The sequence below is a fragment of the Anabrus simplex genome, chromosome 2, assembly GCF_040414725.1.
Source record: "Anabrus simplex isolate iqAnaSimp1 chromosome 2, ASM4041472v1, whole genome shotgun sequence".
NCBI lineage: Eukaryota > Metazoa > Arthropoda > Insecta > Orthoptera > Tettigoniidae > Anabrus > Anabrus simplex.
Genome location: NC_090266.1, coordinates 170075935 through 170090901, shown reverse-complemented (window position 1 = coordinate 170090901; position 14967 = coordinate 170075935). Strand labels below are relative to the sequence as shown.

The 14967-nt window shown below is 37.8% G+C and overlaps 1 protein-coding gene across 5 annotated transcripts in view; it reads left to right on the top strand.

Annotated features, from left to right (window-relative positions):
* The window catches only part of LOC136863970 (titin), a 348159-nt gene that overhangs the window by 100734 nt on the left and 232458 nt on the right, over positions 1-14967 (top strand). For 4 of the 5 annotated variants that reach the window (XM_067140437.2, XM_067140436.2, XM_067140435.2 and 1 more), the window contains exon 18: positions 2187-10751. The exons of the other annotated variant lie outside the window; for it this stretch is intronic. In XM_067140437.2, the coding sequence (XP_066996538.2) occupies positions 2187-10751 (8565 nt within the window). The remainder of the gene's footprint in view (positions 1-2186; positions 10752-14967) is intronic. 5 annotated transcript variants of the gene reach the window in all.

The window sequence follows — 14967 nt, the reverse complement described above, 5'->3', positions numbered from 1 at the left end:
TAAATCATTAGAAACTTGAGTCTAACCATCACCGTCTTGGTCTCCCTCTACTTCTCTTGCCCCCAATAACCAAGTTGTCTATTCTCCTAGGTAACCTATCTTCTTCTATTCACCACACATGAATCTACCTCTGAAGCCGGTTTATGGGTACCGCTTTGTTCATCGAGTTCATTCCTAACTTAGTCATTATAATAATAGATAATTATCTACTCATTATGAGCACCCTCCTGCCATTGTTCCAACATGTTTGTACCTGCTATCATTCTCACTACTTTCATGTTTGTTACTTCACTACCATCCTGGGAGAATACAAATCCTAAATACTTGAAATTGTTTATCTGTTCCAGTTTTGTATTTACAACCTGATATTCAGTTCCCTTAGGTTTAATCCTTACTAACATCGCTTTAATCTTGGATATGCTAATATTCGTATCCTACTCACTGCACCTATTTTCAAGTTTTAAGATATGAGATTACAGGTTTCCAGCACTGTCTGTCATTAAGAATGCATCATAGGCATAGGCCAAACTGCTCACTATATTTCCATCTAACTGAATCCCTCCCTGCCACCTTATACCTTTCAGTATTTGATCCATTTGAACTCTGAACAACAAAGGTGGGACATTTCAGCCTTTTCTAACCCCTTGAACCAAAAATTAATTCTAATATCAATTTTTACTGTAGCCCAACTGTTGACATAAATGCCTTTGTTTGCTTTGAATAATCTACCCTTTATCTCATAATCCCCCAGCACAGCTAATATCATATCCCTTGGTACTCTGTCATATGCCTTTTCTAGATGTATGAAACATAACTGTCTATTCCCCTCATAGCATTTTTCACTTACCTGGTGCATATTGAAAATCTGATCCTGACAGCCCCACTGGTTTTCATCCAGCTTACTCTCTACCATTGATTTTCAAAATTATGTAATTCAGTATTAACTTGTTGGGAAAATGAAACATTGACATCTAGTTATTTCTTCCATTCATTTTATACTGTTTGGGTATAATTAATTCGATGTGATTGTTAGAAATAGGATTTCAGATAATTTGTTATTCTCTAATTGATTCTACTTAATTTTAATAAGATTATGATGCAATATACATTCCTTGGATTAGGAATTCATATTGTGCAATGAAGTTTGTTGGTTTAAAATATATTGCTGAAAATAAATACTATATCTTGTTTGTAGCTTTTCTGCATGATTAAAAATTACTTGACAAATTTGTGGTTTACACAAATATCTTTAATATGCTTTTCTAGCTTATATTCCTGTATCTTACCATTTCAAGAAAGCTGCTTTTGATGTTTCAACTTTGTGATCTTATGCTTCATGTATCTATTATAAGTGCTGTTTATCTGAAATGTTTGTTGTTTATTATTTGCTTCTAACATGATTTGTATGCTTTTGTTACAGCTGTGCTTACAAAATACACTACACTTCTTGGTAGCAATCTGTCCTGTGATAACTTACACTGCTTCTGATTACATGTAATGTACCTATAATGCTTATTTTATAACCTTGTATATTTCCCGAATACTTACATTTACCACTTTTTCTTCACTCTGAACAGTAACATCTTCTCAGTCTTTACTTTCCTTTACAAATAAAACATGCTGCTATGCTTCTGGTTTGACAATCACCATATTGACAGCTAAATTTTCTAATGCTTGATATACCAAGTTCTTCATATTAGTTCTTCGTACTTTCTTTTCATCTTTCTTCCTTCCTTTCTTTCTCTTTTTCTTTCTTTATTTCTTTTTCTTCTTCTTCATTCTGTCACAGAATTTGTGTTTAGTGAAATCGCTTCACTAATTCATTGCTTTACAGTTGCTTTGTAGTTTTCTTAGAGAGAGACATACTGACAGTTTTGCTTATGTGGATTCAGAAATTTCGTCAGTTATATCCCTATGAAAGTTATTATTGGGATAGTTTGTGTTCTTACTTGTGAACAATTATTTTTTGGGCAAAAGTTTTGATTTTGTTTCATCAGATTTAATCAGGAGTAACAAGCCCCATTTACTGATGTTAGTGTCAGTATGCTATATTTCAATGATAATTTAATAAAATTTACAGAATTCATTTTTTGAAATTGAATTTGGGATATAACTGATATAACAATAACACCTATGTGCCATTTAATAACACAAAAATGACACTGTAACATTGACATACTTCACAGAAACCCTTGAAGAAACAGACCTTCGTCAACGCACAGCATCCAGGACTGCTGAGATCACACAAGAACAAAAGACACTGAAACCTAGTGATAGGGAAGAGGGAGTTGTTATTACTGAATTGCCTGTAGATGAACAAATACCTACAATTACTGAGCATTCTCTTGCTATTGTTACCCAACCAGTTGAGGACAAGCCTGAGGTAAGGCGAAAGAGAGAGGAGGAAGAAGAGGAGGAAGAAGAGCTTATTATTGTTGAGAAGACAAAGGGTGGTGGCATTAGACGGCAAAAGAAGAAAAAGATTCGGCAAGAATCTGAAGAAGAAGTTGAGGTAGAAATAGAAGTTGTTGGAGGAGGCAGAAGGAAGGTGAAGAAAACAATTAGAGCCACTCGACCAGATACAGAAGAAGAGACAGTAAGTGAGGAATTTGTTGAAGAGCTTAAGCCTTTCCCAGATGCTTCTCTGAAAGCTTTGCCTCTTATAAGCACTCCATCACAAGTTGCAGAAGCAATACCTACTGCTCAAATCACAGAGATTCTTACTGGAAGTAAAGTCACTCAAGAGCATGTTAAAGTGAGCATGTTAACTCACACTGCATTATCAGAACAGCAAGTTGAAGTTCAAGAACAAGAACAAGAAACTTGTACGATTCCTCGTGAAGGTGTAAAAGCTGCCCATCGATTAGATACTATTGAATCATTTCAAGTTACTGAACATGGAATTCACACACATGCAGGAGAGTTTAAAACAACTTTCAAGCCACAGACCTATGAAGCTAACAAGAGTGTTGTGCAAAGTGAAGGAATTCTTGTAAGTGAAACTACACCAGATCATCGAACAGGATTAATTCAAGGAGCTTTGGATGTTCAGCGGACTCAAGCAACTGTTTCATTAACTCTCCAAGAAGCTACAGCAATTAGTGAAACTGAGGTATCCCTGAAAGAGGGTGATGTAAAAACTGAAAAATTCCCAAGAGGTCTGCATGCTGACAGTAATGTTGTGCCTCAAGAAAGTTTGTCTGTTCTAGAAGTAACTGAAGGAGCTTCAGAAGAAAAACTTGATGCATTGTCTAAACCTGTTCCTGTGAAACCTAGAGTACAAGTTCCATCTGCAGAACCAATAGTGGTTAGTGAAGTATTTGCTGAATCAAAACCAGGGAAATATTATCCAGAGCTGTTTGTTGCCACAGAAATGGCTACAAAAACAGTAATTACACAACAGCAAGTGACAACTCATGAAACTCATGCACCAGAAAAAGAAGGAGAATATGTTCCAGGCAGACTTCCTCCATCACAACAAGCTGGTCTAGCCATTACACCTGGAGAAACTGTTGTTGTATCTCAGCTAAGTGTCCAAGAAAAAGAAGGTGAGTTAATTCCTTCACGCCAACCAGAAATGTCCAAAGCAATGAGAGAGATTACTGTTGTTGAAGGAGTATCTGTCAGTATGGTTGAATCCCAGCATCACGAAAATGATTTAAATGTAGAAGCAAGAGAGCAAAAAACAGCTGAAGTTGAATTTACTGAACGGGAATCCTTTGTAACTATGGAAACAACACTTGTAGAACGAGAAAGTCAGTTTACACCTGGTGATAAACCTCAAGGCAAGAAGGCAGCAACATCAGTGACCTGTTTAGAGACATCTGGTGTCTCATTGTCATTAGTTCAGGAGTCTGAGGGTGATTTTGTGCCTATTAAAACACCTAGTAGAGTACATGCAGAATCAAGCATACGGCCTGAGGAATCCATTTCTGTTTCTGAAATCCATACTGGTGATTTGCCATCAGAATTTTCAGATGTCCTCCGATATCGCTCTGATGAAGCAGTAAGAAATGTGGAAACTGTCGAAGCAAAACAGATTTCTATAGTTGAAACCCAGGAAAAAGAAGGTATAATTGAGAAATCAGAGCAGCCTCAACCATGCAGTGTAGAAGAGGCCTACACTCATCAAACTGGTATTACAGTATTGCAAACACATGCAGCAGAACGGGAAGGTGAATATCATGTGTGTGATTTACCAGAAAGCCACAAAGTAAAGACAGCTCCAACACATCCTTTGCACTCTATTATTGTAGAAGAGACATTGCCAGAGGGACATGCTGACCAATTAAGGAAAGATGTGCCTGTATCTAAGAAAGCAAAAATTGATCAAGAAGTTCTTCAGGAAACAGTTGTTGAGGAAGCTGTGACTGATGAAAGTTTCACTAGCTGTATAACAAAAACAAAGCCTGATCACAGAGTAGCTGATGTAACTGTTCTGCAGGAAGAAGGTATTTCAGTCACAGAGGTTGTTACAGAAGATAAGGAAAGCAAATATGTTAAACAACAAAGTCCAGATAAATGTTTTGCCATGCCTGATATTGCTTCTCAGAAGGTTGCAGTAAAATCTGAGGTGCAGCCAGAATCTGCTGTAGATATTCTTCCTGAAACAAAGCCAATCAAAGGAACTGCTAGATCAGATCAATCAACTTTGGATAGTTTACTTATTACACTCACTAATATGATAGAGAAGGAAAGTGAATTAAGAAGTGATGTTAAACCTGATACAAAACAAGCAAATGTTGATTGGACTAATGAGATGGCAGGGATTAATGTTACACAGGTTCTAACCCATGAGAAGGAAACTGAGTATATATCTGAGCAGTCTCCCAAGAAGATTATTGCAACATCAAGTATTCCAGCACATGAGATAGCTCTAAAATCAGAAACATTAGCAGAAATTAATATTGGTAAATTGTCTCTTGAAGAACCTGTCCATGGACGAGCTAAACCTGATAATGAATTACTTCAAGAATTAGTTGTGGTAGAAACAGCCATAGCTGAAGCAGAAAAGGAATTATCTAAGGATATGAAACCTGAACAAAAGAAAGCTGCAGTCAGTGTTGATGCTGAGCAGGGAATATCAATCACAGAAATTGTTGCTGAACATAAAGAGGCAGTCCTTGAAGCTCTTGAAGTACCAAAACAAAGAAAAGCTATTTTGGATATTCTTGGGCAAGAAGTTGCACAAAAAGAGGAAATTATTACAGATTCCTTATTAGGACAGTGGAAACGTCAGTCTCCAATTAAGGAACAAGCTCATCCAGAGCAGGAAGCTCTAGAATGTGCTATTTTAACACAACCATCAGTTGAAGAAAAAGAAGGCCAATATGTAGAAGAATCTAAACCTGATCAAAAAACAGCTGAAATCATTTTTGAAGAAGGAAAAGTATTAAGTATTACTGAAGTTCTCATTGAAGACAAAGAAAAACCATTTGATGCTCCTGAAACACCAAGGAAGTTCACAGCACATCCTGATATCACTAGTCAAGGTGTGGCACTCACCTCTGAAATCATAGCAGATCTGAATGTGGCAGAATTAATCCAAAAGATACCTGATACAGTTGAGGCAAAATCTGACAGAATTCCTTATGAAGGTATAATATTTAGTGAACACTTAACTGGAGAGCAGGAAGGAGAATACAAACCAGAAACAAAACCTGACAGAAAAGTTGCTCAGTCAATATTTGAAGAGGGAGAGGGGATAACTGTAACATTGGTTACTCTGGAAGATAAAGAATCCAGTTTAACTCTACCTGATAAACCTAAGGGAAGAACAGCTATTCCAGACGTGACTGGACAGGAAGTAGCAGAAAAAACAGAGGTTATTGCTGAGAGCTGTATTTCTAAACTTTCTCGTGAGTCCCCTGCAAGAGCTCAAGCAAAAGCTGAACAGCTACCATTCCAAAGTATCATTCAGTGTGAAACTGCATCAAATGAGCGTGAAGGAGAATACAAGGGAGAAATAAAACTAGATAGTAAGAGTGCAGAGGTAGCTTTTGAAGAAGAAAAAGTTATATCGATCACTGAAGTTATTCCTGATGACAAAGAAGGTAAATATATTTCCCCAGAAATACCGGAAGGGAAATTTGCTAAACCAGATGTTTTAGGCCAAGAAGTTGCTCAGAAGATTGAAGTAGTGCCTGAAAATCTAACAGGTGAAGTGAAAATCGATAAACCTATTGAGGCAAAGGCTAGCCAAGAACATTTTACCTTTGAAAGTGTTCTTCAGTCTGAAGCAGCAGTTAGAGAACGTGAAGGTGAATTCCAGGAAAAATTTAGGCTTGATGTACATAGTGCTGAGTTGGCCTTTGAAGAGGGACGTAGTGTGACTGTATTACAGGTCACTTTGGAAGATAAGGAAACCAATTATGAGTCCCCAATGAAGCCAAAGGAAAGAATTGCTATACCAGATATATCTGGGCAGGAAGTTGCTGAAAAGTGTGAAATTGTTCCTGCATTTGATGTTGGTAAATTTTCAGAAAAGATGGCAGATAAAGCCCATGCTGTTTCTGAGCAACTGACATTCGAAAGTATTTTACAGACTCAAGCTACTGTTAGAGAAAATGAAGGTGTGTTTACTGGTGATGCCAAACCTTCTGCAATTATAGCTGAGCTTGCTTTTGAAGAAGAGAAAGGTGTAACAGTTATGGAAGTAACAGTTGAAGACAAAGAGGGGCATTACTCTGCACCACAGTTTCCACAGACAGGAAGAGCACAACCTGAAATACTCGCTCATGAGTTACCAGACCAAATGGAAGTAATAACTCAAGTTGCTGTTGGAAACATAGTAGAAGAAACACCAGAATTAGGCCAAGCAAAACCATACCAGCTCCCATACCATAGTATTCAGCTAAGAGAAATGACCACTGCTGAAGCAGAATCACCTCTGGATGAGTTTGTGAAGCCAGATAAGAAAAGTGCTGAGACATTGTTTGAGGATGCAAAGTCAGGGGTAACAATTTCTGAAATATTGCTTCAGGATAAAGAGTCTCTTTATAAAAGTCCTGATATACCTGCAGAATATACTGCCAGTTTTGCAATATATGGTCATGAAGTTGCTGCTAAATCTGAAGTTACTATCGAAAGTAGTGTTGCCAACCTGAAACAAGAACTGCCTGTTACAGCTCAAGCTAAAGCTGATCAGTTAACATTCCAGAGTATAATACAGTCTGAAACCTCACCAAATGAATATGAAGGTGAATACCATACAAAGTTGGTGTTTGACACCAAAAGTGCAGACATCAGTTTTGAGGAAGAGAAAGTCATCTCAGTTACTGAAACTATTGCTGAAGATAAGGAAGGTAAATATATTTCCCCAGAGAAGCCAGAGGGCAAGTTTGCCAAGCCAGACATCCTCGGTCGAGAAGTAGCTCAGAAAATTGAAATTGTACCTGAGAATAGAACAGGGCAAGTAACATTGGAAAAGCCTCAAGAGGTTCAAGCCAAACCAGAGCAGTTGACATTTGAAGGTGTTGTCCTGTCTGAAGCAGCAGTGAGAGAAAGGGAAGGAAAATTTGAGGGAAGGCTTAAACTTGACAGTCACAGTGCAGAGTTGGTGTTTGAAGAAGGTCGCAGTATCACAGTGACTCAGGTCACATCACAGGATAGTGAAACTAGTTATGTATCACCAGACAAGCCCAGTGAAAGGAAAGCTAAACCAGATATCACAGCACAGGAAGTTGCTGAAAAATGTGAGGTGGTTACAGCTTTTGAAGTTGGAAAAGTTCCAATAGAAACAGTAAATGCAGCTCATGCATTGGCTGAACATTTGCCATTTGAAAGTATTGTTCAGTTACAAACAATTGTTCGTGAACATGAAGGCAAATTTAGTGGGGAACTGAAACTGTCTACAAAATCAGCTGAATTGACTTTCGAAGAGGATCACAGTGTGATGGTTACATCAACCATTTCAGAAGATAAGGAAAGTGAATGTATCATTCCTGAGAAGCCTCAAATGAAATCAGCCAAACCAGATATATTTGGTCATGAAGTGGCTGAGAAGTCTGAAGTTCTGTCTAGTATAAATGTTGCTGAACTGTATCCAGAGAAGCCAGTTTCTGCTACTGCAATTACTGAACACCTTCCTTTTGAAGGTGTTATTTTAACTGAAGCAACTGTCCGGGAGCAAGAGAGTCAATTTGGTGGAGATAAGAAGCCAAATATTAGGAAAGCTGACCTAGGATTTGAAGTTGAACATGGCCTTGCAGTATCTCAGATCACCTTAGGAGACAGGGAAAATTTCTTCATAACTCCTGATTTGCCTAAAGAAAGAAAGGCTGTGGCAGATCTTAGTGAAAGTCAAGAAGTTGCTGCTCAGTCGCAGATTGTTGCTCAGTTTTCCACTGGCATGCTTGATAAGGAAATACCAAGTATAGAGCAGGTTAAGCCAACTCAGGAAATGCTACAGTGTATTATTGTTTCTGAAGACTTGGCTCAAGAAAATGAAGCTGAGTTTGTGGGTAAATTTAAAGCTTCTACAAAAACTGCAGAGATTTTCATAGAAGAAGGAAAGAAAGTTCAGACAGTAACTGAAATTACTGTTGAAGATAAAGAAGGGAAGCTGGAAAAATTAGATATTCCAATTGGGAAGAAGGCCCAGACTGATATCACTGGACAAGAAGTGGCTGAGAAAACTGAAGTTTTGACAGAAATATGTGTAGGAGAAATAACTTTAACTACTGCACAGAAAACAACTGCTAATTTGGAGCAACTCCCATTTGAAAGTATTGTTCTCACTGAGGCCATTGTCCGTGAGAAAGAAGATGAGTTAAAATCTGATCTTAAACTGGTAAAGAAGAGTGCTGATTTGACATTTGAAGAAGGAAGGAGTCTTGCAGTTACTGAAATATTAGCTGAAGATAAAGAAGAAAGTTTTCTTTCTCAGAAACCGAAAGTATGTACAGCTCAACCTGAGATTTTAGGAAAAGAAATTGCTGAAAAATCTGAAATACTGACACAAGTTGAATTAGGAGCATTGCCTGATGATATCCCAACAAGAGCAAAAGCTAAACCAGATTCTGTGCTTTTTGAAAGTTTGATGTATAGTCAAGCAAATGTCCAGGAAAAGGAACGTGAATTCAGTGATCTTCAACCTGATTCAAAGAGTGCTAGCATCAATTACGAAGAAGGAATAGGTGTTACTATAACCGAAGTAATTGCAGAAGATAAAGAAGGTCAGTATATTTCTCCTGAAGTACCTAGTGGAAAATTAGCCCAGCAAGATATCTCTGGCCAAGAAGTAGCTCAAAAATCTGAAGTTCAGACTGGTACATTCGTTGGAGATATTGTTATTGAAGCAACTGAGAAAGTACAAGCTAGTCTGAAACAAGTTCCATTTGAAAGTCTGATTCAGTCAGAAGCCCTGGTAGAAGAACGTGAATCTGAATTTAAGAAGAGTGTGCATTTAGTTCAAAAGAGTGCCCAGTTAACTTTTGAAGAGGGTAGAAGTATAAATATATCACAAGTAACAGTGGACCAAAAGGAAGGGCAACTTGAACTTCTAGAAAAACCCACTGAGAGAAAGGCACAGCCTGAAGTTATAAGTCAGGAATGTATTCAGCTGAGTGAAGTTTTAACCGAGATGCATGTTGGCTCAGTAAAACGAACATCACCCACAAAAGAGACTGCCCGTCCTGAACAGCAACCTATGGAAAGTTTGATTGTCTCAGAAGGAATTGTTCAAGAGAAGGAAGATGTGTTTGACAAAACATTTAAACCTGCTGGAAAGAATGCTAATATTGAATTTGAGGAAGAAAAGGTAATAACAGTTTCAGAGGTTATTTTAGAAGACAAAGAAGGAATGTTTATTACTCCAGAGGGTCCTAAGAAGAGAACTGCCCAGCCAGACATATCTACTCAAGAAGTTGCAGAGAAAACTGAATTTACTGTACAATTTGGAATAGGAGAATTGAGGGATGAAATACCTGCCTTTGCACATGCCAAACCAGAGCACTTCCCATTGGAATTCCTTGTACAGACTCATGCTACTACAATTGAGCATGAAGGTGAGTTTTCAGGCCAGTTCAAACCTGATACAAAGAATGCTGATTTAACATTTGAAGATATGAACAAAGAGGTGGCAGTTACTGAAGTAGTAATTCAAGATAAAGAAGGAGTTTATGAAACACCTGATAAACCTAAACAAAGAGTGGCAGTTCCAGATATATCAGGACAAGAGGTTGTACAACAGACAGAAGTTGTTGCTGCTCTTACAACAGGAGAAGTTGTCAAAGACTTATTCCCAGCGAAAGGACAAGCAAATGAAGAGCAGTTGCCACATGAGAGCATTGTGCTTACTGAAGCATCTGTGAGAGAGAAAGAAGGCATATTGAAACTTGCTGTCAAACCCCTCTCTACAAATGCAGAGATTATTTTCCAAGAGGATCGAGGCATAACAGTTACAGAAGTTATTGCACAAGATAAAGAAGGCACCAAAATAATCAGTGAAATTGCTCAGGAAAGTGTAGCTCATCCTGATGTAGTAGAACGAGAAGTGGCTCTTAAATCAGAAGTCCTTCCAGAAAATGTATTAAGTGACTTAGAACTTTCAGCTCCAGAGTCTGTTGTGGCCAAACAGTCGGTGCCACAGCATCAGCATGGTCTTGTGGTGATGGAACTTCAAAGTACTGGTGAATTAGAATCAAAGCTACCAGACCTAGTGAAGCCAGCTCCAAAGCGTGTCAGTGTCTCCTATGAACAACAGGAGGCTAAGCTTCTTGTAACTGAAGTTCAACCTGAAGATCGAGAGGGTGAGTATATTGAGGTACAGGGCACTTCCAAACAATATGGTATATTTAAGATTGAATCATGCCAGGCTATCTTAGGGGAGGAAACTATTCCAAAAGTAGATGCACAAATGTTTACAATTCAGGATTCAGTAAGCTTTAAGCATGCTAATATTGCCCATATAGTCAACAAGGACACTGTTGAAGTGTATGAGACAGCTGTAGGAGAAAGGGTAGGTAAGTGTGATATTACAACACTTCCTGATTCAAAGTGTGCAGAGATAGGTTTTGAAGATGCAAAGAGTGGGGTAACTATTTTAGAAACTGAATTACAGGACACAGAGGTAGAATTACTCATGGAATCAACATTATTTACACATGCAACCACAGATTTTATTAAGATCGAACCCACTATCATAACAGAAACAAAACCTGAGGAGATTGTAGGCACAATTGACATTTCAAACGAAAAAGAACACAAAGTTAATATAAGTCATAAATTACAGGAAGGGTTAGCAGTTACTTTCCCAAATGTTAACGAAAGTGAGGTAAGCAATGAAAAGCTAATATTTGCTCTTAATGAGGAAAATGCAACTGTTTCAGTAGCAGAAAATATGAGTTTAACTGTAAATGAAACTAATTTACAACATACAACAAAAGATCTTTCAATCTATTATGAAGCAAGGCCAGTACAAGCAAGAACAGAGATTGGAACCAATATTGCAACAGAAATTCAAGAACCTGTTCCTGGGTTCTTGACTAAGAATTTGAAATTAATGGAGATGAAGAAACAGACTAAGGCCAGTCCAGATATAATGCTTTCAGAAGCAGCTTTAATTCAACAGCCATCTGTTCAACAAGATGTGGTAGAGATTGGTGCAGCATTTCAAGCAAAAGAATTAAATGCTGAGTCAGATTTTGAATCTAGACATGCAGCAATGATCCAGGAGACCATTTGTCAGCAGAATGTAACAGATATGCTTGCTCCCATTACTGAAGAAATTACTGCTCAACAAAGTATTTTGTATCAAGAAGCAACAGTTACAATGAAACCTGAAACTGAGGAAAATGTAAAGGAGTTCCTTCCTGAGAAATCAAAAGAAATTTCAGCTGTTCCTGGTATTGTTTCTCAAGAAGTTGCTATCACTGAAGATGTTGTGACTGCCCAAGGACTTGAAGATGTCCAAGAAGTAGTAAAACATTTGGAGAAAGCAAGATTAAAATTCACCACAAAAGAGGCTCCAATTAGCCAAGAAACTATTCCTGAGCAAGGATATGATGACTTTGTGTCAGATACCTTAAAGAAAGGAAATGAAGCAACTCTTGGATACGTGTGCAGGGAGGTACCAGTTGTGGAGCAAATTGAAACTGGGCAGTATGTAGGAAATATAGATGTAAGAGAGAAGTCAGAAATGAGTACTGCAAAATTAGCTATCTTAACTCAGACAGCTGCTATTACTGATCAGTATATTACAGATCAGGATGCTTCTGAATTAAAAATATTAAAAGTAAGCAATGAATTGCAAGCTAGCCCCAAAATTGAGAGCAGGAAAGTTGCCACGATCAATGAATTGAATCCACAACATGATGTAACTAATATACCAGATGAACAGCATACTTTAGCTAATGCCGAATCTAGCCTAGTCATAGAGGAAGCCATTGTAGCAGAACAACCTGAGACATCACAAAATGTATCAGATCTGAGGACAGAAGAGAAACTTCAAAAATTTCAAGCTGGTGTTCGCATTGTTAGTAGAGAGACAGCACTTGTAGAAGAAAACTTACTTCAACAGGATTATGAGCAATTACATGTTCAACCCTTGAAAAAAGGATCTAAAGCTAAATTAGACATGGAAACACGGACAGTAGCTTTACAAGAAATTTCAGTGCCTGAAGTAGATGTTGCTGTTCTAAAGCAGGAAGTCAGCAGTGAAAAATCTCAAGCCACATTCGACATCTTATTAAGTGAATCTACTATGACAGAACAGGCACATGTGCAAGATTTCACAAAAGAATTAGTTGTTTCTTGTGAAATAAATGAATCTCAGGCATCTGCAAACATTGTGGCAAGAAATATAGCTTTAAAACAAGAGCCATTTACTGAAGAAAATATTTCTGACTTACCTCTCTCCCTTCTTGACAAGAAAACATATGCAACTCCAGATATTGTTTCTAGGGAGGCAGCACTAATTGAGATGTCCAACACTCAGCATTCTGTTGAGGACCTAATATTACCAAGTTTAAAGAAACGTTCTCATGCTAGAACTGAATTTGTAACTCAGCAAGCAGCTTTGACAGAGGAATCATCGTTATCAGAGAATACAGTAAATCTTGATGCATCCTTCTCACTTAGACAATCACAAGCTAAACCTCAAGTTTCAAGCCAAGAAGCAGCTGTCATTCAAGAGACTTGTGTTGAACAAAATGTCCCAGATTTCACTACTACAGGGATACATATGGAAAGGATATTAGTGACTGATATTGTCACAAGAGAGACAGCTGTGACTCAGGTACCCCTATTTGAGCAAGGGATTGATGATCTGATTGTACCTCAGTTAAAACAAGGTCTGTATGCAAATTTAGGGGTAGTCGTTCAGGAAGCAACAGTAAATGAACAGCCCCAAAGTGTACAAGAAGCCACAAATATCAGTGTTGTTGGCATACCAAAGAAAGAGTCTGCTACAACAAGAATTGTTACAAAAGAAGCAGCAATCATTGATGAATCAATTTCACAGCAAGATTCTGAAGATTTTATTGTTTCTGCTATAAAAATGCCATCTGTTGCTAATGAAGACCTAGTTACCATGGAAGTAGCTGTTACTGAAGAAAATCGTGCAGAAACTGATATTAAGGAGTTGAAAACACCAAAGCTAATAGAGGAAACAACTGCAGAACTAGGTATTGAAACTAAAGAAGCTATCATTACTGAGCAGTATCAAATAAAAGGAAATGCTGCTGATCTAAGGATAAAAGAAACTGGTACAGAAATTCAAGCTAAAGAATCTGTTGTTTCTAGAACTGCTACAATAATTCAAGAACCAATACCACATCAGGATGCAGCTGATTTTAAAGTAACAAAACTTAAAGAAAGTACATATGCAAGTGAGGATATAATTACACAAAAAGTTTTAATATCTGAGCAGGCAGACCTCCAGGAAGGTATATCAGATTTAAATATTCATCAACCATTCAAGGATGGAAAAGCTAAACCTTCATTTATCTTACAAGATGTTGCAGTTACTGAACAACCAAGCACAGAAGAGATTACTGCAGTTTTACCAGATTTAGCTGTTCCTAGAACATTGCACGTCAAGCATGATTTGATATCAAGGCAAGTAGCAATTACTGCTCTTCAGAGTACAGAGGAATGTACATCAGATTTGCCTACTCCTCAGCAAGTTAAAGAATCTCTAGCAAAGAAAGATCTTGTCACAAGAGATGTTGCTATTACAGAACTTCCTACAACTGAGGAAGGCATAACTTATATACCTTCCAAAAAAGAAGTAGGAAAGAAGTATGCAAAACAAGACTTGGTAACAAAGGATGAAATCATTATTGAGCAACCTACTGCAGAGGAAATAACATCTGACTTGTCTTCTACTCAGATAGGTGAATTTTCACAAGCTGCTCAGAAACTTGTGACAAGAGAAGTTGCTATCACTGAGCAACCTAATGCAGAAGAAGTAACAGGTGACTTCATGGGACCTGTTCTGCACAAGGAAAGGAAGGCTATGGGAGATCTTGTAACAAATCAAGTGGTGATTACTGAGGAAGCATTTGCACATGAAGGTACATCATATATGCCTGATAAACTGTTGGCTAAAGGATCAAAAGCTTCATCTAGTCTTATATCAAGAGAAGGTTTATATATTGAACAGCCAGTAATAGAGGAAATTACAACAGAACTATCTGGCACATTGCTAAGTAGTGAATCAAAGGCTGTGTCAGACCTTGTTACAGTGGAAGTTCCAGTTATTGAACAACTTGTTCTCCAGGAAGACACGAGTGATTTACCTGCTTCTGTTTCAGCTAAGAAATCATATGCGAAAGAGAATTTAACCACAAGGGAAGTTGCCATTACTGAGCAAACTGCTACGCAAGAAAGAACTTCAAGCATTTCTGCTTCTGTTTTACAACGAGAAGCTCATGCTACTAAAGATCTTGTTGCTATTGAGGTAGCAGTTACTGCACAATTAACCACAGGAGAAGGTATAACTGAATTTCCTGCTGTCATTCCAAT